This window comes from Chionomys nivalis, chromosome 2 (assembly GCF_950005125.1).
Source record: "Chionomys nivalis chromosome 2, mChiNiv1.1, whole genome shotgun sequence".
Taxonomy (NCBI): Eukaryota; Metazoa; Chordata; class Mammalia; order Rodentia; family Cricetidae; genus Chionomys; species Chionomys nivalis.
Window position 1 is genome coordinate 73,176,689 of NC_080087.1, and position 27,139 is coordinate 73,203,827.

At 49.3% G+C, this 27,139-nt stretch overlaps 3 protein-coding genes across 5 annotated transcripts; 1 reads left to right on the top strand and 2 right to left on the bottom strand.

The window, feature by feature from the left end:
• The first annotated feature begins 10,443 nt into the window (after nucleotides 1–10,443).
• Nucleotides 10,444–16,974, top strand: Trim28 (tripartite motif containing 28). Of its 2 annotated transcripts, none has more exons than XM_057761808.1 (17): nucleotides 10,444–10,920; nucleotides 11,210–11,325; nucleotides 11,511–11,643; nucleotides 13,773–13,908; nucleotides 13,989–14,105; nucleotides 14,177–14,291; nucleotides 14,394–14,540; nucleotides 14,633–14,747; nucleotides 14,823–14,929; nucleotides 15,024–15,060; nucleotides 15,148–15,193; nucleotides 15,280–15,535; nucleotides 15,612–15,931; nucleotides 16,014–16,137; nucleotides 16,222–16,308; nucleotides 16,396–16,533; nucleotides 16,625–16,974. In XM_057761808.1, the coding sequence occupies exons 1-17, from the start codon at nucleotides 10,581–10,583 to the stop codon at nucleotides 16,799–16,801; spliced, it is 2,511 nt and encodes an 836-aa protein (XP_057617791.1). In that variant the 5' UTR covers nucleotides 10,444–10,580; the 3' UTR covers nucleotides 16,802–16,974. The 2 variants fall into 2 exon arrangements, with proteins under 2 accessions (XP_057617791.1, XP_057617792.1); XM_057761809.1 differs by having other exon boundaries at nucleotides 11,213–11,325.
• A 672-nt stretch (nucleotides 16,975–17,646) lies between these two features.
• On the bottom strand, nucleotides 17,647–20,834 carry Chmp2a (charged multivesicular body protein 2A). Of its 2 annotated transcripts, none has more exons than XM_057761874.1 (6): nucleotides 20,361–20,834; nucleotides 19,536–19,749; nucleotides 18,268–18,447; nucleotides 18,067–18,197; nucleotides 17,923–17,984; nucleotides 17,647–17,852 (listed from the first exon to the last, which is right to left on the bottom strand). In XM_057761874.1, the coding sequence occupies exons 2-6, from the start codon at nucleotides 19,701–19,703 to the stop codon at nucleotides 17,725–17,727; spliced, it is 669 nt and encodes a 222-aa protein (XP_057617857.1). In that variant the 5' UTR covers nucleotides 19,704–19,749; nucleotides 20,361–20,834; the 3' UTR covers nucleotides 17,647–17,724. The 2 variants fall into 2 exon arrangements, with proteins under 2 accessions (XP_057617857.1, XP_057617858.1); XM_057761875.1 differs by having other exon boundaries at nucleotides 20,227–20,366.
• A 150-nt stretch (nucleotides 20,835–20,984) lies between these two features.
• On the bottom strand, nucleotides 20,985–24,021 carry Ube2m (ubiquitin conjugating enzyme E2 M). The gene is made up of 6 exons (XM_057761878.1): nucleotides 23,332–24,021; nucleotides 22,301–22,395; nucleotides 22,150–22,188; nucleotides 21,946–22,049; nucleotides 21,589–21,652; nucleotides 20,985–21,500 (listed from the first exon to the last, which is right to left on the bottom strand). Exons 1-6 carry the CDS (start codon nucleotides 23,438–23,440, stop codon nucleotides 21,360–21,362), a joined length of 552 nt encoding a protein of 183 aa, XP_057617861.1. The 5' UTR covers nucleotides 23,441–24,021; the 3' UTR covers nucleotides 20,985–21,359.
• Between the last annotated feature and the right edge of the window lie 3,118 nt (nucleotides 24,022–27,139).

Consider the following 27,139-nt stretch of genomic DNA (forward strand, 5'->3'; position numbering starts at 1 on the left):
TCATTTGGCAGGCTTTCTGAGATGCAGCAGGGTTTAGGGAGAAAGATGGGGGAGGGGCGGGGCTGGGATGGCATTTCCACCAGAACAAGGACTCAGGTACACAGGCCGGCCTCAAACTTGCAGAGATCTGACTGCCTCTGCCTTTCCAGTGTTAGGATTAAAGATGTGCATCACCACATCAAGTTTGCTCTGTTTCTGGTTTTGTTTTTTTCTTTTTTTTTTTTTTTTTTTTTTTTGGTTTTTCGAGACAGGGTTTCTCTGTGGTTTTGGAGCCTGTCCTGGAACTAGCTCTTGTAGACCAGGCTGGTCTCGAACTCACAGAGATCCGCCTGCCTCTGCCTCCCAAGTGCTGGGATTAAAGGCGTGCGCCACCACCGCCCTGCTGTTTTTTTCTTTTCTAAGGGTTACTCTATGTTACAGTTCCAGTTCAGGCTGTCCTCTGTCCTAGAACTCACTTTGTAGACCAGGCTGGCCTCAAACTCACAGAGATCCACCAGCCAATGCCTCCAGAGTGCTGGGATTAAAGGTGTGAGCCATCACAGCCTGGTTTTGTCCAGCTTTTTGAAACCGGATTTAATGTATCCCAGGCTGGCTTGCAGCTGGCTATGTTAGGGAGGCTAGCCTTGAACTCCTGATCCTCTTTCCTCCTGCTCCCGAATGTTGGCACTGTGCCTGCCTGCATTGTCTTGTTCTTTGTTTGCTTTAGATTGGGTCTCTCAGCGCTCGAGAGATAGCTCCAGTGGTTAAGAATCCTGGCTGCCCTTCTAGATTGGGTCTCTCTGTGTAGTTTTGTCTATCCAGTAACTTGCTATTTAGACCAGGATGGTCTTGAATTCACAGAGATCTGCCCTGGGATTCAAGGTGTGTGCCACTATTTCTGATAACCTTGCAATGTTTTTAGTGAGTTCATAGTCACCATCGTCCAGCTTTGGAGCTGTTCCTTCCAACTGGAAACCTCCTCGGTGTGGTACCCATTTCAGTCTGACTGAAGCCCCAAAGCCACTGATCTGGCATCAGGCTACAAAGATTTACGGCCTCCTCTGTGAGGACTGATGGAGGATGGTAAATCCTAACTGACTTATGTAGGACATGCACCCTTTGGTAGGTGTACTGACTGCCCATGGCGCTTCTCTGCCTCTCTCCTTGCCTGCCTGCCCCTTCTCGACAGGGTTTCTTTGTGTAACAGCCCTAACTGTCCTGAAACTAGCTCTGTAGACCAGGCTAGCCTTGAACTCACATCTGCCTGCCTCTTCCTCCTGAGTTCTGGGATTAAAGGCATGCACCACCACTGTCTTTAAATCCCTTGCATCCAGTGTGTGCCCTAGTGTAGGCAGTTGCCAGCTTGACTGTCCTCTACACACTGACACTACATACCCCGGGCATCTCCTTGAGTAAACATAAACAGATAATCCTGTTGTTTAGGGATTTCATTGCAAGTTAAAAGATGCTGTTTTTCACATTCTAACATCTAATGGTCAGGCAGTGTTCTGTGCGCAAGCTGTAGTGCCATGTGTCTCTGAGATTCTGTTCCCTCAGGGAAGGCAAGATTGGTGCCAAATTCTCTGAGTGCATTTGACTTCAGTTTAGCAAGTACATTGTGGTGACAAAAGGAGTAATTTTTGCCGGGCGGTGGTGGCGCACGCCTTTAATCCCAGCACTTGGGAGGCAGAGGCAGGTGGATCTCTGTGAGTTCGAGACCAGCCTGGTCTACAGGAGCTAGTTCCAGGACAGGCTCCAAAACCACAGAGAAACCCTGTCTCGAAAAACCAAAAAAAAAAAAAAAAAAAAAAAAAGGAGTAATTTTTCTGGCTCACTTCTTTTTATCATTTATTTTTAAGTTTTAGTTCTAGGAACCCAACTCCACCACACCACCCCTCCCCAACTTCCGAAGGTCTCACTCTAACCCAGGCTAAGGTACCTACTGCTTACAAACTCCTTAGCTCTAGATGACTTGAACTTGGGAGTGATCCTCCTACCTCTGTCCCCACTGTCCTGCCCCAAGGGCTAATGACTGCTTTCTGGTTTTTTGTTTGTTTTTAGATAGGGTCCAGGTTGGCCTCCAGTTGAGGATGAGCTTGAGCTACTACTGATCCTCCTGCCTCAACCTCCTAAAGTTTCTTCTTTGGAGCTCATACCTCACTATGTAGCTGAGAATTGTCTGGAATTTAATGTGTAGCCCACATTAACCACAAATTCAAGGTTTGTGATTGCTGGCATTACAAGTGTGTGTTCCTGTACCCGGTTCCTCCAACACTGGACACAGAACCCTGGGTTTCCTCGCGCTACTCAGGCACTCTAATTTAGCTTTCTCTCTAGTTTCCTTATTTAGAGTGTGGATAGGCAACCATGGCTTCATTGCGTCAAGTGGTGAATTGAGTGGTTGTGCTGCCTAGTTTTCATGCCAATTTTACAGAGGCTGAGGTCATTAGGGAAGAGGAAACCTCAATTGAGAAACTGTCCCCACCAGACTGGCCTGTAGGAAAACCTTGTTTCGTTTTTGAAACAGACAGTTCTTTCTATAATGTAGCTCTGGTTGTCCTGGAACTCACTTTGTAGACCAGGCTGGCATTGAACTCACAGAAATGTTGTCTGCCTCTGCTTGGGGAGTGTTGGGATTAAAGGTGTGGACCCCCACACCCAGCCCATGGGGCATTTGTAACATTAGTGAATGAGAGAAAGAGCATAGGTGGGTGGTTCTGTTCCTAGGTTGGTAGGTGGTCCTGGGGTATATAAAAAACTGCACGCCTTTAATCTCAGCACTCAGGAGGCAGGCAGATTTCTGAGTCAGAAGCCAGCCTGTTCTACAGAGAGAATTCCAAGGATAGGGAGAGCCAAGGCTGCGCAGAGAGAAATGCTGTCTTGAAAAACAAAACAAACAAGCAAAGTAAATAAGAAAAGAAGAGAAAGAAAGCTGAGCAAGCCATGGGGATACAGAACAGCACTCTTCTGTGGCCAGCTTTAATCTTTAATTGGACTGGGACTACAAAAAGACCATTTGCATTATGTCTCTAGAGAACAGGAGAAACAAACATTGGGAAGATTTATGAAATTTTATCCTATTGGAAATGACATACCAATAGATCAATTTGCTCTTTTCCTTGGGACATTTTTTTCTGGATAATTTGTGCTTTTCCTTCAGATGTCTCATTTGTCCAGTGGTCTTCAGATCCCTTAGCTGGATACCTTTATTCTCCTGAAAAGACAGAAACAAAACCTTTCCCCAACCCTAATTTTTGGGAGATTCTCTTTGGACAAGTTATATCTGATCAAATGAAAAGCAGTTCTTAGTTTTATAGGTTAGTTTAGATTAAACGGCCATGCTGTTTGGTGAACTATTATCTCTTCTGATTAAGAGGTGTCTCTTGTCGGGCGGTGGTGGCGCACGCCTTTAATCCCAGCATTTGGGAGGCAGAGGCAGGTGGATCTCTGTGAGTTCGAGACCAGCCTGGTCTACAAGAGCTAGTTCCAGGACAGGCTCCACAACCACAGAGAAACCCTGTCTTGAAAAACCAAAAAAAAAAAAAAAAAAGAGGTGTCTCTTGTTCAAATTGAATCTTTATCAGTTTTGATGGTATCCATAGCTTTTTTCTCCCGTGGAAACAAAAGCAAACTCCCTTCCCCAATGTAACATATGTCCCGGTTTCCATTCTGAGGTCAGTACATTTTTAAGAATATTGGCTGATTTCATTCTATAGTTTTTTCTACTATCCAATGTCTCTCTACAGCTGTTGTTTCTCTCACTAGTATTTAAAAAACTCAAAGATAATAAAGCACTACGCAATCTATTTCTGGGAGTATTTATCATTCCTTTCTGTTTATTTACCATATCCTTTAGAGTTTGATTTTATCTTTCTATAACTGTCTGCCATGTAAGATTGTGTGGAATACCTGTGATATGCTTTATATTATAGAAAGCACAAAACTGTTTCTTTTTCTTAGAGACATGTGCTGGAGCATTGTCTGTCTTTATTTGTACAGGTATACCCATGACAGCCATAACTTGTAGTAAATGTGTGATTATCAAATCAGCCTTTTGCAAACTCAAAGCAGTTGCCCATTGAAAACTTGAATAAGTATCAGTGGTATGGTGTATATATTTTAATTTTCTAAATTCTACAAAATGGAACACATCCATCTGCCAGATTCCATTCCTTTGAGTAACCTTTGGGTTACTTTCTGCAGGCAGTGATGTTTGGTTGTATAAAGAAAAAGTAGGGCATTTCCCTATAATTTCCTTGGCTTATTGCCACATGGTGAAAAAGTCTTTTTTTTAAACCTTTGCTATTGACATGATTTTTCTTATGAAATTCTGAGGCCTCTGCATTCATACCTGGCTTGATTTCCTGGCATGATTTCTTTGGTTGATGGACTACAAGCTGTAAAATGAAATAAACACTTTCCTCTTTAAGTTAATTTTGATCATGGTATTTTGTCACAGCAATAGAAACCTTAACTAAGAGAGTGATCAAACTTCTTTCTGCAGATTTTTTTTTCTTCTTTCTTTTGTTTTTTTGAGATAGGGTTTCCTTGTGAAACAGTCCTAGCTGTTGTGGAACTAGCTCTGGTTTCGGGCCTCTCCCTCACAGAGAACCGCCCGCCTCTGCCTCCTGAGTGCTGGGATTAAAGGCCACCACCCGGCTTAGTTTTGTTTTGTTTTTTTGCTGGAGCTAGCTCTTGTAAACCAGGTTGGCCTTGAACTCACAGAGATCCACCTGCTTCTGCTTCCAAGTATTGGGATTAAAGACACGAACCACCACTGCCTGGCTCTGTGGATATTTTTAAAGACACACGTATGTATGTACATGTCTCTATATACGTATATGTGTAGCATGGATGTTGTATGTGTGTATGTACCACAATGTTCACACAGAGGTCAGAGAACAACCTTATGAAACCGTTTTCCCCCTTGGCTTTTGGAGTGGGCTGCAATACTTGTTGTGCTTGCTGACCTGAGGCTTTTACCTCTCAGCTGTGTCACAGTCAAGCGTCTGTGAATTTTTTTGCTTTCTTTCTCTCTCTTGTGTTTTTGTTTTGTTTTGTTTTGTTTTGAGACAGGGTTTTTCTGTAGCCCTGGTTATCCTGGAACTTACTCTGTACACCAGAGTGACCTCAAACTCACAGAGAAATCTGCCAGCCACTGCCTTCTGAGTGCTGGAATTAAAGGTATGTGCCACCACGCCTGACCACCCTGTACCTTTTTGTTTTGTTTTGTTTTGAGACAGGACCTCTGTTTTGTAGCTATGACTGTTTTTGAATTTGCTTTGTCCAGCATGTTGGCCTTGAATTTACAGAGAGTCACCTGCCTCTGTCTCCCTAGTGCTGGGAATCTGCCAACACACCTGGCTGCTTTGATTTTATTTATTCATTCATATTTATATGCATATTTATAATTTATAATATACAGTCTGGACTATATTTAGATCAGACTGATTTCACACTCAAAGAGATCTGCCTTCCTCTGCCTCCCAAGTGCTAGCATTAAAGATTTTTTTTTCTTCAAGACAGAGTTTCTTTGTAGCTTTGGAGCCTGTCCTGGAACTAGCCTTGTAGACTAGACTGGCCTTGAACTCACAGAGATCCGCCTGCCTCTGCCTCCCAAGTGCTGGGATTAAAGGCGTGCGCCACCACCCCCAGCACATTAAAGATTTTTTAAAAAATTTTATTTTATGTGTATGGGTACCACATGTGTGCTTGGTGACTGAAAGACAGAAGAGGCCATCAGATCCCCTGGAGCTATGGAGCTATAGATGGCTGTTTGGTACCATGTGGGTGCTGGGATCAAACCTTGCTCTCTGCAAAAACAACAAATGCTCTTAAACTCTAAGCCATCTCTCCAACCTCCTACCCCCCCCCAACCTTGAGACAAGGTCTCAGTAAGCAACCTTAGCTGACCTGTACTATATTTAGACCAAATTGATCTCACTCTCAAAGAGATCTGCCTTCTTCTGCTTCCCAAGTGTTGAGATTAAAAGTGAGAGCGAGAGCTCTGCCTTTCTGTCATTCTATTTGTCTACTTCACACACACACACACAATCATATATACTTGGCTTTCGAGACAGGATTTCTCTGTGTAATAGCCCTAGCTGTCCTGAACTCACTCTGTAGATCAGGCTGGCCTCTAACTCACAGAGATCTGCCTTCCTCTGCTTCCTGAGGGCTGAGACTAAAGGCGTATGCTACCACTGACCAGCATATATATATATATATATCACATATTCAATATACTTTATATGAAAATTTTAACTAAAAAAAAGTCATGTGTGGTGGTATACTTTTAGTTCCAGCACTCACTCCAGAAGCAGGTGGATCTCTGAGTTTAAGGCCAGCCTGGTATACACAGAGAACCTTGTTTCAAAAAAACCAAAAAGAAAAAAAAAAGAAAGAAAACGGAACTACAGGTATTAAATACCAAAAAAGTAATATTTATTTATTTATTTATTTATTTATTTATTTATTTATTTATTTATTTTTGAGGCAGTGCTTCTCTGTAGTTTTGGAGTCTATCCTGGAACTCACTCTGTAGACCAGGTTGGCCTCAAACTCACAGAGATCCACCTGTCTCTACCTTCTGAGTGCTGGGATTAAAGGTGTGTGCCACCACCACCACCACTACTTGGCTATTTTTTTTATAATATATGTATATAAATAATTTATTTCATTTAGCAACCTAGGAAGCATTTGGTCATGGCCTTTTGCAGTCAGTGTCGCTGGGATGTGAGTGGTGTGATTGGTCCTGTAGTTGAAGTGCTTGCTTGCCTTTGCTAGGGATTGCTCTCTGACATCACTGGTTTCCTTCCCAGCAAACTGGCCTGGTGTGTGAGCATGGCTTCTTTTTAAAAAATATTTATTTATGGATATGAATGCTCTATTTACATGTATGCTGGCATGACAGAAGAGGGCATCAGACAGAAGAGGGCATCAGATCCCATTACAGATGGTTGTGAGCCACCATGTGGTTGCTGGGAATTGAACTCAGGACCTCCAAAGGAGTAGGCAGTGTTCTTAACCACTAAGCCATTTCTCTAGTCCGAGCATGGTTTCTGATATACCTGATTTAATGAGTATTCTCCTCATAGTACAGTCAAGACTATCAAATGCTAATTTGATTTATATGGCGTTGACTTTCACAGCCACCATAGATTGTCTCCTTTCCATCCATCATGTTTGAATTTTGAGGTGGGTTTGTTAGCTACTTCTGTCCAAATGAATGCTTAAGATTCCTCATCCTATGCCCCTTAAAAAATAATTAAACAAGGTTCCATGTGGGACGGAAAGGCAACATGGTACAATCAATGCTGCTGTTCACATGTCCTAAGCCTGGGAATCTGATGAGCAGTTGCTGGCATACGTAATCCTGAAGGCTTTGGTGTCCTTCTTTCTGTCCAGGTGTCTGTCTGATTTTAGTATTCTTTTCTTTCATTTTTTTTGGTTTTTCCATACAGGGTTTCTCTGTGTATCCCTTGCTGTCCTGGAACTCACTCTGTAAACCAGGCTGGCCTCGAACTCACAGAGATCTGCCTGCCTCTGTCTCCTGAGTGCTGGTATTAAAGGCGTGTGCCACCACCGCCCAGTTATCGGAGTTTATCTGATGGGTCCTATATACATACATTGACTTTCTTTGTATTTATTACGTTTTATTTTATTTATGTATTTGGAGTTTTTCTTTTTTTAAAAATAATTTTATGTGTAGAAGTGTTTTGTCTTCATGTTTGTATTTGTACCACATTTGTGCTTGGTGCTAGAGGGAAGTCAGAAGAGGGCATTAGATCCTGTGGTTGTGAGCCTCCATGTGGGTGCTGGGTATTGGACCTCTGGGGCTCGGCAAGAGTTGCAAGAGCTCTTAATCCTTTTGTTTTGAGGCAGAGCCTCATTCTGTAGAGGAGGCTGACCGGAACTCACTATGTAACCCACGTTGACTTCAGATTTACTGTATAAACCTGCTTCAATTAACAGTGTGTAACTTTTACTTTTTTGGTTGTTGTGGCAGAGTAGTATGTATCCCAACTTGACTTGACTGCATAGCACAGGCTGTCCTTGAACTCCTCCTGTTCTGTCTGTTTCTCTAGTGCTGGGAGCACTGGTACCCACCAATGCACTGGGCTCCAACCTGTATCTGTCCTCCTTGTGGGTTTTAGCACCTATTTCTAGTTACAGGGTTCTTCACTGTTTGTGGACAGTGTCTAATAGTTACTTCTATGCTTTCTACCAATTAATTCTTTGAAATATTTAGATTGTAGCGGGTGTGGTTGAGCAGGCCTTTAATGCCAGCACTCAGGAGGCAGGAGAATCTCTGTGTATTCAAGGCCAGCCTGGGCTACAGAGCAAATTTCAGGACACTCAGGACTGTTACACTGAGAAACCCTGTCTTGGAAAAAGAAAAGAAAAAAAGAATTCCAACTGCTTTTGTTATTGTTGGTGTGTGTGCGTGTGTATTGTGAATGTGAGCATGTGTGCGCACAAATTGTGTCTCATAGTGAGGAAGTTGGTTCTTTCCTTCCACTTTGTGGGACTTAGTGATTAATGATTAAATTCATGTGGTCAAACTTGGTGGCAAGTGTGTCTGTTCGCTGAGCCATCTCCTGGCCTCCATCACCATTCTCCTCCATCCCTAGCCCTGGTTCTAAACACTGGGGATGCAATTTAGAGCTTCGCACAGGATAGGCAGGTAAGTGTTCTGCCACTCATTAAAACCCCCAATTTTAGCCGGGCGCTGACGGCGCATGCCTTTAATCCCAGCACTCGGGAGGCAGAGGCATATGGATCTCTGTGAGTTCGAGGCCAACCTTGTCTACAAGAGCTAGTTCCAGGACAGGCTCCAAAGTTACAGAGAAACCCTGTCTCGAAAAACCAAGAAAGAAAGAAAAGAAACCCAAACAAACAAACAAACAAAAACCAAAAACCAAAACCAGTTTTGAACTTGTGTCTGGTACCCTAATGTCTGCTCCAGTGGTCTAGTTAGACTTGATTCACAGGCTCCCTATCTTGGTGATTCTGGAGAACGGCTATGGGTGGAGCTGTGAAATACTCCGCAAATATTTCTACGCTTGCTTCTCCATCTTCCAGATAATGCCCTTATTTTCAGAGGTAGGAAGTGAGAGTCCAGCGTCTGGGTCTGGTGGGGGCGTGGCCCGCCGAATGGTGAACGATGAACTGCGGGAACAAAGGCTGGGGCGGGGACAAAGCCCTGGGCCCCCAGCACGATTTGGAACAAAGGCCACCCGGGACAGTGGCGGGACACTCCTCGCCTCTTCGCTTCCACGTGGGCAACACCTGGTCCTGCGCGAAGATGCGGCCTCCAGCTGTTGCGAACCCTGGAGCTACTAGAGTGGTAGTCCACGGTAGTCCAGCCCCAGACTAGAGCCCGAGGGTCCTCATGGCACTGCCAGGCAGCAGAGGCATTCACCCTCAGCAGGGAGTGGAATAGGAAGGGGGACAGATTGCCCTTTTCATGCTAATCCTGTTTCTGAGATTCTAGCCACGCTTGATCTTGCTATCCTCTTCCTCAGAATAGATTCTTTATCGTAGATCCCGCTCCTCTCCTCAGGCAGGTCCTCATTCCAGGTCCTGTTCTTCCCCTCAGATAAGATTCACCAATCTGATTCAGCTTTTATTCCTCTACATTAAACGTTCAGTTAGCCCACCTCCAAAAAACGCCATCAAAATCAGGCTAGGAGATGGCTAATACAAGAAGGGGCTATCGAGGGACAGGGCAGAGTTTTACAGAGTGGCTTCTCAATAGCTCTTTGTAATCTACGGTTTGAAACCTTGGGCAACTTTCTGCTTCCCGAGTTTAACAATAAAAAAGTTTGGGTTAAGACCGCCTCCACGTTCCGGCGGGAACTTCCTTCCTGCTAAAGACCCCGCGCCCCCTCCACCTGGGCTCAGTCTCTTTGCTCCGCCGTAGCCCCGCCCCCTCCCTATTGTCCCGCCTCTCTTCCCCGACTATAGGACAGGTTGAGGCTGCAGACGTCGCCACGCCTGCTGAGAAGGCGGGGTCTACGGTGCAGCTTTGCACGACTCGCAGGCTGGAGCACACTGAGGTCAGCCTTGGTGCATCGTGCCTGTTCCCGGGAGGCGTCGCGCACGCACTCTGCTGGTGAATCCCGCACCCACGGACTCGCTAAACAGGCCCTGGAAGGCCGGCCGCGAGTAGAAGGGAGGGCACTGGCGCCTGCGTAATCTGCCTGCGCCCCGCCCCCGGGTTGCGGTGCTCAACGCGCGTGCGCGGCGTCGTCGGCGCCAGATATTTCTGTCCCGCCTCCAGGCCGCGGCTCTTTCTGCGAGCGGCGCGCGTTCGGGCGGTTGTTAGCAAGTCCTGCGGCGCGCGTCTCAGCAGCAAAGGAGGAGGCGGCGCGGGTGGCGCCGTCGTCTGCAGAGAGGCCAGTAGCCAGCGGCTGCTCGGCCGCATCGCGGCTGCGCCCGGGGCGCGGCGGGCGTCGGCCCAGGAGACGCGTGGCGGCGCTCGGCCTCGCGGCAGCAGCGGCTGCCCGGCCGTTGGCGGCGAGCGCTCTTGCGCCTGCGCAGCGGGCTCCGTGCCCCTCCTCCCCTGGGCGGCCCCCCCACCCCCCGGCGGCGTGTGAATGGCGGCCTCGGCTGCGGCTGCGGCGGCCTCGGCCGCCGCGACGGCCTCGGCGGCTTCTGGCAGCCCCGGCTCGAGCGAGGGCCCGGCGGGCGGTGAGAAGCGCCCTGCCGCCCCTTCAGCCGCCGCGGCCTCTGCATCCGCGTCGTCGCCCGCGGGGGGCGGTGGCGAGGCGCAGGAGCTTCTGGAGCATTGCGGCGTGTGTCGCGAACGTCTGCGGCCTGAGCGGGAGCCTCGACTGCTGCCCTGCCTGCATTCGGCCTGTAGTGCCTGCTTGGGTCCCGCCGCACCGGCCGCAGCGAATAATTCGGGGGATGGCGGCGCAGCGGGCGACGGCGCTAGTGAGTGCTGGGTGGCCAGGTGCCCCTCCCCCTCCTCGCAGCCTGTGCTCGGGACTGCGCCTGTGCGAGAGTTTGGGGGGCCCGGGTAGGGTCAGGCCTGGTGATTTACTGGGGAACGGACTCTTGGCCTCTGGGCGATGCGTGTGGCTTGGTCTGGACATGAGGTAGATACAGAGTGTGATAGGAGATGGGGAAATAACGTCAAGGAAGGACAATGTTTGTGGTTTAGCCTTTGAGTGGGAGGCATAGCTTAGGTGAGAGTCCAGTATTTCACACATTTTTGTCTCAGCAGCGGTGGATTGTCCAGTGTGCAAGCAGCAGTGCTACTCCAAAGACATCGTGGAGAATTATTTTATGCGTGATAGTGGCAGCAAGGCTTCTTCTGATTCACAGGATGCTAACCAGGTGTGTTCTGGGGGAGAGAAGGGGGTCGTGTTCTTTTCCGGAGCCTTATCACTAGCTTCCTTCGCTGGTTCAGGATGCAGTCTATGGGAGGGCAATTCATTCTATGAATTTTAGGTTGCATTTTATGGCTGTAAATTCGGGTGTGCTGGGTGGTTCTGCCTGTTTAACCCTCTGTTCTTTCATAGTGCTGCACCAGCTGTGAAGATAATGCCCCAGCCACTAGCTATTGTGTGGAGTGCTCTGAGCCACTGTGTGAGACCTGTGTGGAAGCCCACCAGCGGGTGAAGTACACTAAGGACCACACTGTGCGCTCCACAGGTATGTGAAAATCTGGAGGCTGTTGGAGCTGCCCCCTTTCGTCTTTTATTTGCCTAAAATTCCTGCTCACTGGATAACTGGGTTTCCAGGGAACTCAAAAAATTACTGGTTTCAGGAGTGCATACTCAAGGGGAATGTGTGTAGCCCCCTCCCCCTTTGGATTTTCAAGATTGTTCTCAGTGTGTCCTTGGCTGGCCTGGAACTCACTCTGTACACCAGGCTGGCCTTGAACTTCTTGAGATAGCCTGCTCTCTGCCTCCAGAGCCCTGGGATTAAAGGCGAGCACCACATATGTGTAGGAGTTGCAGTCAATACAAAGGATTGGATTGAGCCAAGATTGTCTTGGAAGACTTGGGAGAGAGCAAGTGGTTTCTGGTAGACAGCTTAGTATAAGTACCTAGTGAAAGCAAAATGGAAGTGACTCTGGATTTGGATGGTCTCTGGCACTTGACTTTAGACTGCTCGGAAAGTAAGGGCTCTGTAAGGAAGGGTTTCTTTACAGGTTGGTAAGGCTTTTGGGCCATCAGTTGAGGGTGAGTCTTGGCATGATTTAGCAGTGAGCCTTAAGCATCTTCCCTTAAGGCTCATGTTCAGACATCTAGGATTTTAAGGTGTATGGTGACTTGGGTATGGAATAGGTCTTGTTTTATGGGCTTGGTCTAGATTCCTTAGGAGAAGCTTTTTGGTGTGGTAGTTCCCCTCACCCCAGAGGGCATTGTGATGGTGGTAGTGGAAGTTAATGGACATGAGAAGCCAGAAGGGATAGATAGGGGATCTGCAAGTTCTACTTAATAACCCTTACAGGACAGATCAGGGCTACAGCAGTGGGTAGCACTGACATTAAGGAAGCCAAGGCCTGACTGACTTATGTTCTACTAGTACATAGTTTGGACTTGGTTAGTATAGCCTGAATTGGGGAGTAAAGGGACTAATAAAATAAGTCTGTTACTTTCTGTTTTTGTGAGACATTCTTACTTTAGCTGAGGCTGGCCTTAGACTCTTGATGTTCTTTCCATAGCTCCAAAGTGCTTGATTTTTAAAATAGGCTCTTGCGCCGGGCGCACGCCTTTAATCCCAGCACTTTGGAGGCAGAGGCAGGCGGATCTCTGTGAGTTCGAGACCAGCCTGGTCTACAAGAGCTAGTTCCAGGACAGGCTCCAAAGCCACAGAGAAGCCCTGTCTTGACAAACCAAAAAAAAAAAAAAAAAAAAAAAAAAAAGGCTTTTGCCAGTATGCTTAAATCTCCCCACCCTTTTTGATTTTTTTTTTTTTTTTTTTTTTTTTGAGATGGTTTTTCTGTTAACAGCCTTATCTGCCCTGGAACTTGGTAGAACTGACTGGCCTCAACTCCTTTATCTCCCAGGTGCTAGAATTAACGGAGTGTGTTGCCACGCCTAGCGTTAACTCACTGTGTAGACCCAGGCTAGGATTAAAGTGTGTTGCCACACCCAGCTCTTTGTATTTTGAGATAAGGTTTCAGTATAGCCCTTCCTATCTTTTAAATCACTACCTAGACCAGACTGACCTTCACATTTACAGTGATCTTGATTACCAATGCCTCCCAAATGCTGGGATTAAAGACCTTTTTGAGGAGAGATAGCTCAGTATGTAGTTTTGGCTGACGAGTTAATCAGGTTGGTGTCAAAATCAGATCTGTCTGCCTTTGCTTCCTGGGTTATGTCTAGCCTCTTTTCAAGCTAAGTTTCACATAAAGACAAGTCTGGCTTCGAATTCAATTTACGTAGCTCAAGCTTGCCTTTGAACTTGTGGTCATCTTTCCTGGGTGCAGATAATGTAATTAGGTTTTTAACAATGAGGAGTTATGTACTAGTGTTTTGGTGTCCAGGCATCATTAACCCAAAGCTATCAACACCATATAGGGTTAGGGTTAGGCATGATTTGTTGGCAGGCAGAAAGATGAGCAGGAAATAGTAAGTTTCTTCACAAGCTTGTTATCCATTATGATGGATAGTGTGATCATTTGGGAGCAAAATGTTTTGTTGTTGATCTAGGTTTTTTAATAGGTGGGCCTAGGTTATAGGATGAACTAGAAATAAATGGTCACAACGGTTTTGTCTGCTGCTTAAGTTTTAGATGGCTAAGGGCATGCTTTTCTTCCTATTTCCCAGGGCCTGCTAAGACTCGAGATGGTGAACGCACAGTCTATTGTAGTGTGCACAAGCATGAACCCCTTGTGCTGTTTTGTGAGAGCTGTGACACTCTGACCTGCCGGGACTGCCAGCTCAATGCTCACAAGGACCATCAGTGAGTTTCAAGTCATGCTGGGTAGGTGGATGCCATCGTTTCCAAGTTGAGCATGCAGGCTCACGTTTTTGTGTTTTCAGGTACCAGTTTTTGGAAGATGCAGTGAGGAACCAGCGTAAACTGTTGGCTTCTCTGGTGAAACGGCTTGGGGACAAGCATGCCACACTGCAGAAAAACACCAAGGAGGTTCGCAGCTCGTAAGTGTGGGTGCCAAGGCTATTGGGTTCCCAGGGCAAGGTTTCCTGGCTTAACTTGTCTTGTCTATTAGGATCCGCCAGGTATCTGATGTGCAGAAGCGTGTGCAGGTTGATGTCAAGATGGCCATTCTGCAGATCATGAAGGAGCTGAATAAGCGGGGCCGAGTACTGGTTAATGATGCCCAGGTAAGCCTTACCCTGCTGACCTGACACCATCCAGGGTGTAGAGAATGAGCCTAGTACTCATTGTCTTGCATTTTAGCTGACACTGTTCTTTTGGACTTGCAGAAAGTGACAGAGGGGCAACAGGAACGTCTGGAGCGCCAGCACTGGACCATGACCAAAATCCAGAAGCATCAGGAACACATTTTGCGATTTGCCTCTTGGGCTTTGGAAAGTGATAATAATACAGCCCTCTTGCTTTCTAAGAAGCTGGTGTGTAGTGGTGGGCTTTAGGTGGTCCCTTCAGTACCTTTGGGACCCTGTAAATTGCAAGTGGGCTCATGTGCTACCTTTTGCCCCATTAGATCTATTTTCAACTGCATCGTGCTCTCAAAATGATTGTGGATCCTGTGGAGCCTCATGGTGAAATGAAGTTTCAGTGGGATCTCAATGCTTGGACCAAGAGTGCCGAGGCTTTTGGTACGTTGTTTGTCTTGCTTGACCTGGGAGCATCCTAGGCAGTATTGCACCTACTGAGGATTCTCTCTTTTTCAGGCAAGATTGTGGCTGAGCGTCCTGGTACAAACTCCACAGGTCCTGGACCTATGGCTCCTCCAAGAGCTCCAGGGCCCCTAAGCAAGCAAGGCTCTGGCAGCAACCAGGTGAGCTGGGGAGAGGAACCAGAAAAAGGGTGAGGGCCATAGGGTGCCATGGCATACTTAACCACTGATCACACATTCATTGTTCTGTCTCTAGCCCATGGATGTACAGGAGGGCTATGGCTTTGGGTCAGGTAAGTAGTTTTGCCTGGGGAGTTAGTTGGAAGGGCTTGGGGAGTACCCTGTTTGTCTTTTCTGCCAACTCTTTATCTTCTGAGCAGATGATCCATACTCAAGTGCAGAGCCGCATGTGTCAGGCATGAAGCGGTAAGTATGGCAACCCATTGGAGTAGGTGGGTGTAGTACTGGTGTGGTAGGGATGCATAGGATCTCATGACAATGTGTTCTTACAGGTCCCGCTCTGGTGAGGGAGGAGAGGTAAGTGGCCTCATGCGGAAGGTGCCACGTGTGAGCCTTGAACGCCTGGATCTGGATCTCACTGCTGATAGCCAGCCACCAGTCTTCAAGGTCTTTCCTGGAAACACCACTGAGGATTACAATCTGATTGTTATTGAGCGTGGTGCTGCAGCAGCAGCAGCTGGTCAGGCTGGGACTGTACCCCCAGGAGCTCCTGGTGCCCTACCCCTGCCTGGCATGGCCATTGTCAAGGTGAGCCTGTCTTCCATTACAGGACGGTGACACCTCTTAGCGCAGATTTGGTAACAGCACTTCAACTGTCTTACAGGAAGAAGAGACAGAAGCTGCTATTGGAGCCCCACCTATTGCCACTGAGGGTCCTGAGACCAAGCCTGTGTTGATGACTCTGGCTGAAGGCCCTGGGACTGAGGGACCACGCCTGGCTTCACCTAGTGGCAGTACTAGCTCAGGCCTGGAAGTAGTGGCTCCTGAGGGTACCTCAGTCCCAGTAGGGGGATCAGGTATCCTGGATGACAGTGCCACTATCTGCCGCGTCTGCCAGAAGCCAGGTGACCTGGTCATGTGCAACCAGTGCGAGTTTTGCTTCCACCTGGATTGCCACCTCCCTGCCCTGCAGGATGTTCCAGGGTATGTGTGAAGTTGGGCAGGATCAAGATAGATCATGGAGAGCTGAGTGTTTGTCATCATTTACATCTACTCTTCGCCCTAGGGAAGAGTGGAGTTGCTCACTCTGCCACGTGATCCCTGACCTAAAGGAGGAAGATGGAAGCCTTAGCCTGGATGGATCAGATAACACTGGTGTGGTAGCTAAGCTCTCACCAGTCAACCAGCGGGTAAGGGCCGAATGCTTAGATGTTGGGTGGCCCAGTGGCTGAAGCCCCCTCCATGCTTAAACTGCCATCTCTCGTGCCGTCTAGAAATGTGAGCGCGTCCTTCTGGCCCTGTTCTGCCATGAACCCTGCCGCCCCTTGCACCAGCTGGCTACTGATTCTACATTCTCCATGGTGAGTTCCAGAACGTAGGAGAGGTTGGGGATGTCAAGAAGTAAGTGGTGGTGTATCCCCTCATGCCAATGTTGTGTCTCCCTGCAGGAGCAGCCTGGTGGTACCCTAGACCTGACCCTGATACGTGCTCGCCTTCAAGAGAAGCTGTCACCCCCTTATAGTTCTCCCCAGGAGTTTGCCCAAGATGTGGGCCGCATGTTCAAGCAGTTCAACAAGCTGACTGAGGTGAGCCTGCAGAATGAATGCGGGAGGGTGGGGGCGGGGGAGGAAGAAAGGCCAGGACCTACTCACCAATTGTACTCTTATATTGGTCCAGGACAAGGCGGATGTGCAGTCCATCATCGGCCTGCAGCGCTTCTTTGAGACGCGCATGAATGATGCCTTTGGTGACACCAAGTTTTCTGCTGTGCTGGTAGAACCACCACCGCTGAACCTTCCCAGTGCTAGCCTAAGTTCTCAGGAGCTGTCCGGTGGCCCTGGTGATGGTCCCTGAAGCTGGAGCTCTTGTGGTCAGCCCCGTCAAGCTCTGGTCTCTGTCCTTTTACCCCATACCCTCTCCTCCTTTGGTGGCCTGACTCCTGCTCTTGGTGGCCCTGTCCTCCAGTCCCTCTTCACAAAATGGTTTTTACTTCTGTGGATTTAATAAAAACTTCACCGAGTCGCTTACGCCTCAGGCTGTTTTGGGGACTCTCCTGCCTGCATTCCACCATATCAAACTTCCCCAGGGACCTCCTCTGACAGTGAAGTACTGGTACACTATCTCTAATGAGTCTTGGGTTGAGGTCTCAGGCTACCATGTGCTTCCCAGTGACCAGATAGGAAATCTGGACCTGAAGCTACTCAGCTACCAGTTTGTACTATTGGTATTATAAGTGGGTTGTATGCTAAGATTCCAGAGTTTTCTTTTTGTCCCTATACCCCTAGGGTTTGGCTTTCCTGGAACTCTAAAGCCAGGCTGGCCTTTAACTCAAGACCTGCCTGCCTCTTGAGTGTTTGCATTATTCACACCTGGCAGGAATTTGATTTGTTGCTTCTTGCTTAGGATCCTGACACAAGTTTGTCAATGACCCCTGGTTAGACAATTGCCAGCTGAGCCCCATTCAGTTTGGCTGACAGTCACTCTATCTATTGGCATGTTATAACTTAGTATTAAGCTATGGGTCAAACCTTGTTGGGTTGGTAGATGGAGGTTTGCATTACCAGGATGCTACCAGGCTGGTCTTGAACTTGGGAGATCTGCCTGCCTCTGCCTCCTGAGTGCTGGGATTAAAGGCGTGAGCTGCCACTACCCATCTCTTACATGTTTTATTATATGGGGAAACTCACAGCCTTGGGAAATTATGTCCAAATTTCTTTTATTTCAGAGGGGGACAGGGTGAAGACCCTGAGCGTAGAATCCATCATTTGGAGAATTGTTCAGTCCCTGCGAAGGTTCTTGAGCCTCTCTTCCAGGTCTGCATCAGCATCAGCCAGGGCTGAGGCTGTGGCCTCTGCTTTCTTCCCACCAGCAGCCACACTGAGTGAGCCACCAGTGGAGGGGAGGTCTGCAGAGAGAATTGAGGGTCAAGGGCTGTGGCTGAGCTTTGGGTGGGGAAAAGGATTTGGAACACTCACTTGATAGCTCATCTGTGAGGCTCAGTCCTAGCTCATCCAGGACCTGGGACACAACAGCATCACTAGGAAAGAAGGATAACTCATGAGGGCTATGAATGGTAAGAGACCTGGAAAACATCCCTGCCTTCCCATTACTTTCCATACCTCTCCTCCTCATCTTCCTCATCACCCATGGCATCGTCGATGGCATCATTCATCATCTCTTCCTTCATGTCCATGATCTCTGCCTGCCGTTCAAACTCCATCATGATCTTCTGAATCTGGGGTAATTTCAGCTGGAAGAATGGGGAGGGTAAGCTGCCTGCAGGTCAATGGGGATGAGAAAGTAGATTGAGAGGGACAAACCTGTCTGTTCATGGTGCCCATGGCCTTAGTAACACCCTTCATGGCTTGTGCCATTGAGTTGTTGGATTTTAGAGTCTGTATCTTGAGGGACACAGCCTGGATGTTGGCCCGCATCAACACAAACTTGCGTACATATCGCCGGGTTCGCACTAGGTCTTTTGCCATGATTCGAACAGCATCCTTCAGAGTGGATAAGAGAAAAAATTATGAAGCTGTGAGATTACGCTTTAAGAAGACTAATGGAAACTAACCTGAGTGATCACTTCAAAAATCTCACCTTCCTCTCAGGGATATCACTCCAGCCATGTATATAGCTCAGAGTAGCCTACTGGCAGTTCTGTCTCTGCTTCCCTAATGCTGGGACATGGGCCACTACATCCACTTATTCAGGCATCTCTGTAATCTGGTCCTTAAGTGCAGGAAGGCAGCAGGTCTAGGCTTAGTCCTTATCCCTGTTCCCTTCTATGCTCAGAGTCAGTTCTTAGACTTTTGACTCCTAGACTAGGCCAAAATCTGCCCTGGGCAAGGGACTCTGGTAGAGAGCCTTGCCTGACATGCACAATATTCTGGAGTCTAAGCCCTGGCACTGAAGAAAACAAAATACTTAACTCTTCTGTGTCACAGAGTCTATGTGTGCCTCAGACTGTTTCTAGAACCACAACCTATCCAAGGTCCAGCTTTCATTCCTTACTTAAATGTTAATGTTGCTGGAACACTCAAGGAAATGGTACCTCTAACCAACTGTTTACACCAGCCCACCTCCCATCCTCACTGGTCATTTGTTTTGAAATTTTATTTTTTTGCGTCAGGGTTTCTCTGTCTAAGTCCTCCTAGCTGTTCTGGAACTCACTTTGTAGACCAGGCTGCCCTTGAACTCAGATCTCATGCCTCTGCCTCCCTAACGCTGGGATTAAAGGTATGTGCCATACTACCTGGCTCTCACTGGCCTTTTTGATAAGGCGCATTAACTCAATCCTTCATCCTGGCTCACACTACAGCCTCCTATTCTGTTTGGCTCACAACCACTCAGGTATTGTGCTCTCCCAGTTTGCTATGGCTACCATTTGTTGTCTGCTTGATGCATGCACTTCTTAGGCTAGCTTTTCTGCAGGCTCACTCATTGCACTTCTATTAAGAAGTCTTCCCAGACAGCCCAAACTAGGGAACTCCTGTTCTACCCTTCACTCAACTTCTTCCACTGTCGTACTTACAATATTGGCTGAGATGGCGTCTTGCCTTGTCCCAGCCCTTGACCACTTGGCACTTACCATCTGGCCTTGCTTTGCCATCTTTTTGATATCCGCAATGATTTTCTTTTCCTGGGTTTCTAGCTTCTGCCGCTCCCTGTCCAGCTCCCTCATGGCTCGGTTTAGGGCCCTCTGGTTTTGACGAAGGAGTTCCTCTGGCGTCTTCCGGCGCCCAAACAACAGGTCCATAGTGGTAGGACTCCACCAGTGTGCCTGGGACAGACTTCAGACCTAGCTGTAGGATGCGGGGCCCAGGCAAAAGGCAGAAGTAGGGTCCTGTAAGTGGTTAGGACCTGGGAACTGGGGGTATGCATGAGTAGTCAAAAAGAATTAGGACTGGAAGTGAGAACGGCCAGAACTAAAGTCATCCACTTCTTTGGCTCAGGCGCACCCCCTCCGCCCGCCCTGCTTTTAGACAGTAGGGCAGAATTAAGGGTGTGGTTCTGGAGTATTCCAGGGACCCAGACGTGAGTGGGCACGCTGAGGTGTTTAAGTTTAGTCAGGAGAGGATGGTTGTGGGGGCCCCTCAACAAGGGAGAACAGGATGGGGTAGGTTCTGAAACATAATAAGGTGGAAGTTGGGCCCTAAGGTGGGGCAATGGATTTCAATGATGAGGGATCCTGGCTCCCCGGGGTAGAAGTGGCATTCTACACCCAGGACGTGACAGAGATACGAAGGGCAGGTCTTGGGGATGTAGAGGAGCCTGCATACCGAGGGCAGGCAGAGGTGGGGACCTCGTTGACGAGGGCAGGGTCGGGCAGACTGCGCGACATCCGATACCCCAGCCGAGAAGTCCTCCTACGTTGCCGCCCAACCGAGACTGCGGCCCAGCAGGGGCCACTCACCGGAGCCGAGAGCGCGATGGGCTTCCGCTTCCGGGTCACGCCCCTTACTCTGCAAAGCCTTATGTCCCCAACAACGACAGCCCCTCGGTTCGGTAGCTTCTGCCGTCGCCGCCGTTTCCGGATTAAACGGCCTGACGTCACAGGTTCCACCCTCTCCCGGAATGCTGGGAAGCGGCAGGACGCACGCGCACAACCAGAAAACGGGCGCATGCGCAAAATGCCCCACACCTCTGCGGAACTCGCAAGTCCCACCCTAATAACCCTTGCAGACCCCGAGCAGGAATGCAGCAGGAAGGCACCTTTGGCCTATTCATTCTGGAAGAGCCATACTACACCCTTCTTTGGGCGGTTCATTCAGGAAATCTTAGCAAGTGCGAAAACTGGCAGGAGACAAATTGGTGGACCCTCACATGGCATAAAGGGGCAAGCCTGGAGATGATTTGTAGCTTCTTTATGTTGGTGTAAATGCCAGGAACCAAAATTAGCCGATTGGTCCACTGCTTGCTCCTCATCCCAGTGAGTGGTCCCACTCAACCCAAGGACACAGTTGCCACACACTTCATCACAGACGCTGGAGGACCTCACTTGTCCCTCCCAACCCACAGAAGGAAGAGGCAGAGGCCATGCAGTAACATTCCCCTTTAATAGCCTGGTGGGACCTCCAGTGGTGGTGGGGTGGGTTGCTTGGGCCCAGCGACCCAGGCCCATTGCCCACTTACCCCACAGTCAAGAGTGGGGTGTTGGACAGCACCCAGCGGGAGGGGGGGGGGCGCTAAACAAGCCAATTCATTTCCCATCGCTGAGCAGGTCGGAAGGAGGCAGCGCCGACCATAATCACGTGGTGGTTAAAAAAAAATAACTAGGGGCAGGTGACAGGAAGGAGAGGCAAGGCCAAGGCAGGAGCCAAGGCTACCCCACACACCCTACCCGGGCCCCCAATAAATATTTGCAGGGGATGCCTGGGCTGGTAACCCTGGCAGGGATGGGTATTTGCTAACCCTATTTCAGGCAGCGCTCGAAGTAGGTGGACCCGATGTAACCACCTCTCATGGAGCGCTGCACGTTTTGTTCAAACAGCCGTCGGTTGTTCTGCAGGACCTCGGCGGCCTCCTTGTTCAGTGGGTCCTCGGGGTTGGGCTCCTGTGGCCAGCACAAGCGGAAGTTAACAGGCAAGAGAGGTAGGTAGATGGCCAACAAACCCTCAGCCTCAAATGCCTCTCTTACTCACCAAGAAGAGATACTGCAGGCCATAAATTATGGAGTTTATCGTAAGGACTGGCTTCCAGTCCTCTCTGTGGGCAGAGAGCATCAAGGTTATCACGGGTTGGTGAGTGGGAGGCTGCCACAGGCCCTGCTAGTACCAAACAGGTCAGGCCCATAGGAGGCTCCTAACACTGAAGAGTGAGAGGTGAGAAAGGGGTAGCGTATGGAACAGGGCAGGCCATGGAGAAAGCCCAGGTCGGGCTGTTAGGAAGGCAACTTGGAAATGAAAAGACAGAGAAACACGGACCATAAAGGAGACAAAAGGCTGAGAGGATGCAAGGAAGGCAGGCCTGGGGAGGAAGAGGCAAGGCAGTGCCATCACCTGAGGATGTTGAGGCAGACGTTGCCCTCGAGGTCAATGTTGGGATGATAAACCATTGTCTCACATTTCACCTTGGGGGGATCATGAGGATAACCTTGTCCCACCTGGCCCCAGAGAAAGAGAAAGGAGACAGATGGGTGTTTTGACTATGCCTCAGCTCCTGCTGCTTCTCCACAGAGTCACCTCTGTCCACTTGGGACTCACCTTAAAACTGAACACAAACTTTCCACTCTTGTAGAAGCCCTGGGAGAGGAAGGGGAGAATGAATTAAGAACCTCCTCTTAGGGTTCCCCATTCTCTATGGGGCTACCCCTGGTCTGTTCTTGGGAACCCTGCCATGTTATTTTACTCTTACCTCATCAGGACAGATAACCAGCTTGAAGTTGAGGAGGTCGTCTGGGTCTGAGAAGCTGATGTCACAAGTCTTAGGCAGGTTCAGCTCGTTAATGTCTGGGTTTGGGCAGCAGAGAGAGGGAGAGGAAACAGGTGAAAGAAAGGCGGTCGGTCTGGGCAGGTGTCAGAACTCCCAAGTCCTCCTGGATCTGTGTGGTGTGCTTTATTTACATCTCTGTCTGTACTATACACTCTCCCCACTTTTCAATCTCAACATGGACTCTCCCGGATACATAGTACCCCACATACAAGCATCTTCAGCTGTAACTGGGTACCCATCTCTTGGGACAGGGAAAACACTTATTATCCTCCTAAATCCCCCACCACAAGTTCCCACAACACAGTCCCCAAGAACCTCCATTTCTACAACCCTGGTTTCCAAGAAGCCCTGAGCACCTAAATCCGAGGCTCTCGAATCATGCTCTCCACTCACTACTGTGACCTGTGCATCCTAACTCAAGGACCACTGACCCTTCCAACACTACATCATCCCTTTTCATCAACCATCCAACCTCCACTGTCCTTCCTCTTCTCCGGGTTATTCCACACCCCGGATCCCATTTGACTCTTGAGACTTCCAGCATGGTAGCTTAAATTGACCCTCACTCCCATTTTTTAGTCACCTTTCCTCCTTCCCCTTCACCTCCAACTCAAAACTGCCCTGCCCGATCCCTGAGTCCTGGGCTACAAGTCCTCAATATAATATATTAAACCGTCTCCTAATTATCTCCAGTTCACAGTCTTTACCTTATCTTCATACCTCGTGAAGCAAAGTTTCCGTCTGACTCCCAAACTATCCCCTTCCCCTAACAGATTCCGGGTACCTAACACTCCAGGCCTTAGTATCCCAACGCCCCAATCGCTGACCCTCCCTAGTGACCGCACCCCCGTTCCGCACCTCAACCCTCGAACCCTGACTTCCGATACTCCACCTCAGAGGCTGCATTTTCACACCCCGGTCCCTGACTTCAAACGCGGGGTCCCAACCCCTACCCTTCTGGATCCGGAGCTGCGCCGCCGACGCCTTCTTGCTGCTGCCCTTGGTGCCGCCGGCCGACTCCTCCTCCTTCTTCTGCTGCTTCAGCGAGAACAGCTTGATCATCCTGCCGCCGCCGCCGCCGCCGCAGCCGCCGCGGGGCTCGGGACCCCGGCCACCCGGCCCCCCCGCCGCCTCCTGCGCCGCTTCCGCTTCTCGGACCCGCTGCTGCGGCCTCCTCCGCTGCCGCCGCCGCCCGCCCGGCCTGCCGCTCTGCTCCGCGCCCACCACACGGCCCGCCTCGGCTTCCGTAGTCCGGCTCCTGGCCTGGCTTAGCGCCTCGGGTGAATTCGGAGGCGCTCGGGAGGACTCGGCGATCCTCGGCCCCGCCCCTGCTTCGGCCCCCGCGCCCTTCTCCCCCCCCTCTTCCGCTCAGGTCTTGCGGGGCCCAGCTGTGGCTGAGGACGCCGGCCTTCCCGGGTCCGCCGCTCTCCCGCCTACTTGTTCCCTTTGCGAGGAGTCTGTGGTGAGGTGGAAGGAGGAGGTGACAGCCGCGCTGACGGTGGCAGGGTACCGGTGGAGGCTCAGCTTCCGCGGCAGGCGCGGCTGCTATGCGGAGGTTGGCAACGGCCTCGGGCGCCCCGCCGCTTCGGCACTTTCCGCCGCCTGCCTACTTCGGTTCTTCCTGTCCCGGTTGCGTTCTGCGCCTGCGCAACCCTTGCAGCCCTCAGGTTGCTCCTCGTTGGAGTTTGGGGATCGGTCTTCTTCGGTTAAGCTCGGGTATTTTCGTTTGTGGAGGTGACTATTCGGCGGTTCAGCGGGTACTTCCTGGGATGCACAGCAGAGTAGGAAGCGGTGCTTGCAACCATTTTTTGAGCGAGGCGGGTAGTGGCCGTTTGGTTTTTGGTGGTTCCATCCAATCTTGCGCTTATGCGGAACGCATCGGGAACGGGCTAAAATGGATCTTGCTCTCTGTGGACTCAGCAAAGGCAGAGCCTAGGCATTATAAGGGACGTCTGAGTCCCTTAATCCCTTCACAAACTCAGATTCCGATTGATGTAAATTAGCTTAAAACTCTTATTTTTCTGGAGGCAGAGGCATCAGGTTCGATTGAGCTCAGGCGTTCAGGGAATACTAGGCAACAAAGACATCGAGGCCCTTGTTCCTTAAAATAGATTTCTACTGTGCAACAGAGAGTGAGCGCCGTGTAGTTTTACGATCCAAGGTGGACGTGGGTACAGTGTCCATAGCTGCGGTCTAGAGACCAGCAGAAGTGACCTTGTGCCTCTGACGGACCTAGGTTGAGTCAGCTCACATCCAGTCACAATTTAGGGTATTTGGGAGGCGGAAGGAAATAGCTTAGGATGAGCCAGTGACTTCCGACTGTCATCTAGGAAACCAGCAGGCAGCCACGGTGGATGTTAGGCTTTTCTGCGCTGGTCTGGTCACCGCTTGAAAAACATGCCTAGAACAGGTTGGGACTATGTCTTTATAAAGTAAAGGCCCTTCTTTGCCATCTGACATATTCATACCACCAAGCATGAACCATGATTCTACATTTGGGACTTTGTACACCCTTGCTGGCAGCTGTAGACCGCCTTGGCGAGTTACTCTGACTAGGGTCTGTAACCTGCCTGGCTGGTCAGTTATTCCAGGGTCACGGAGAGGTACCACCTGAAAGACATGGGCTGGTGAGAGGAAGGAGGCTAGGCAGATTTGTCGAAGCCTCCGTTTATTAGAGTCATGGTTGCAGCTTATATAGCCCTGGATGAGGAGCTTGGGGGGCTGGGGCACGGGAGTGGTCCAAGCCGGTCAAACGTAGGCCAAGAGGTTACGATCGGTCAGGTCAAGATTCCTCTGCCAGGAGTTCACAAGTTGAAACACCTAGTTCTCTAGATAGTTAGAGTGTGAGGCGGGTTCCGCTAACAGATAGCTCTCTATTAACAGACAATTTGGGTGTGGGATAGGCTTTGTCAATAAAACAATTCTCAATACAATTGGGAAGTGGAGCCCTCTGCAAACTTCTCAGGGCAATGTTCCCTATAATAATTTTTTTGGGGGGACATGGCTCCTGACAGGCAGCGCCCTAATCTTCCTGAGCTATTTTTGTTTGTTTTGTTTTTCAAGATGGTTTCTCTGTGTAGCCCTGGCTGTCCTGGAACTCACAGAGATCTGCCTGCCTCTGCCTCCCGAGTGCTGTGATTAAAGGCCACCACCATCACCCTCTCCTCCTGACCTTTTAAGTCTAGTCCCCGTTCAGCCCTCTGTCATCTCAGTGGCCCACCCCCAGCAGCCTTTTTTGACTTTATCTTTAAAAGCTGAGAGAAGTTGGGGCCAAGGATGGGAACTCAGCTTGGGTTTGATGCCAACCTGGCCTCTACCATCTGCCCTGACCTCAAGCCGACACTGAGACCCAGAGAAAGACAATCACTCCAGAACTACTCTTTACTGTTCCTCAGGTGCACAGCTTTATGCTGATTATTGTACAGATGCTGCTTTTGTGGCTTTACCTTTCTTCTTCCACCCAGGACCCATCCCTGGCCCAAACTCAGCAGGTAGTCCAAGCTGACCTTGAACCCACATTCCCTGCAGCAGTTTTCAGAGTGCTGTGCTCACAGGTACACCCCTCCTGGCCCTCCCAGGGTCTCAGGACTAAATGGGCTTGGGCTATTTGTAGTCCTGCAGTTCTACAGTGTTCTAGCACTTCCCTGCCTGTGTCCTTTCCCCGCTGCTCAGATTCTAAAGTCTGCTTATCTTGGTTCAGGATCTTTCTTGGTTTTTGTTTTGTTTTGTTTCTTGAGACAGGGTTTCTCTTTGTATCTTTGGAACTTGTCCTGGCACTCACTCTGTGAACCAGGCTGGCCTCGAACTCATAGAGATCTGCCTGCCTCTGTCTCCTGAGTGCTGGATTTAAAGGCGTTTGGTTCAGGATCTTTGCTGGTCTGTGAGGTAGAAGAGAACACTGAAAATTACGGGGACCCGAGAAAGGGATAGAACTTCTGACCCTGGAGCCTGGTTGAACCCTCTTTTCTTTCTTTCTTTTTTTTTTTTTTGTTTTTCGAGACAGGGTTTCTCTGTGGTTTTGGAGCCTGTCCTGGAACTAGCTCTGTAGACCAGGCTGGTCTCGAACTCACAGAGATCCACCTGCCTCTGCCTCCCAAGTGCTGGGATTAAAGGCGTGCGCCACCACCGCCTGGCCTGAACCCTCTTTTCTTTTTCTTTTTTTTTTAAATATTTATTTATTATGTATACAATATTCTGTCTGTGTGTATGTCTGCAGGCCAGAAGAGGGCACCAGACCTCATCACAGATGGTTGTGAGCCACCATGTGGTTGCTGGGAATTGAACTCAGGACCTTTGGAAGAGCAGGCAATGCTCTTAACCACTGAGCCATCTCTCCAGCCCCTGAACCCTCTTTTCATGCATAAGCAAGAATGCCAGTACAAACCAGGCGCTGGTGGCGCACGTCTTTAATTGCAAGCACTCGGGATTGTAATTCCTACAATATTTTTAGGAATCTCACCAGAAACTCCATTTACAGGGCAAGGACGTGTACTGAACCTGTACACTTTAGTAGCTTTTGTTTTACCTTATGAGATGATAATTTCATCCAAGGCTTGTCTGGAGCCGGTAGGAAAAGGTTTCTTAGGTTTCTTAGCAACCCTTTGAAATGTAATTTGAGAGCCACCCTAAAAGGTATTTTATGTAGCTAATGCTAAGATAATTGAGACTCTTACTTAAAGATCCCACATCCACTATTCCCCCCACCCTCATTTTTCCATGGAAAACACATCCACACTTGGTTAAGTCATTTTGAGCACTTCT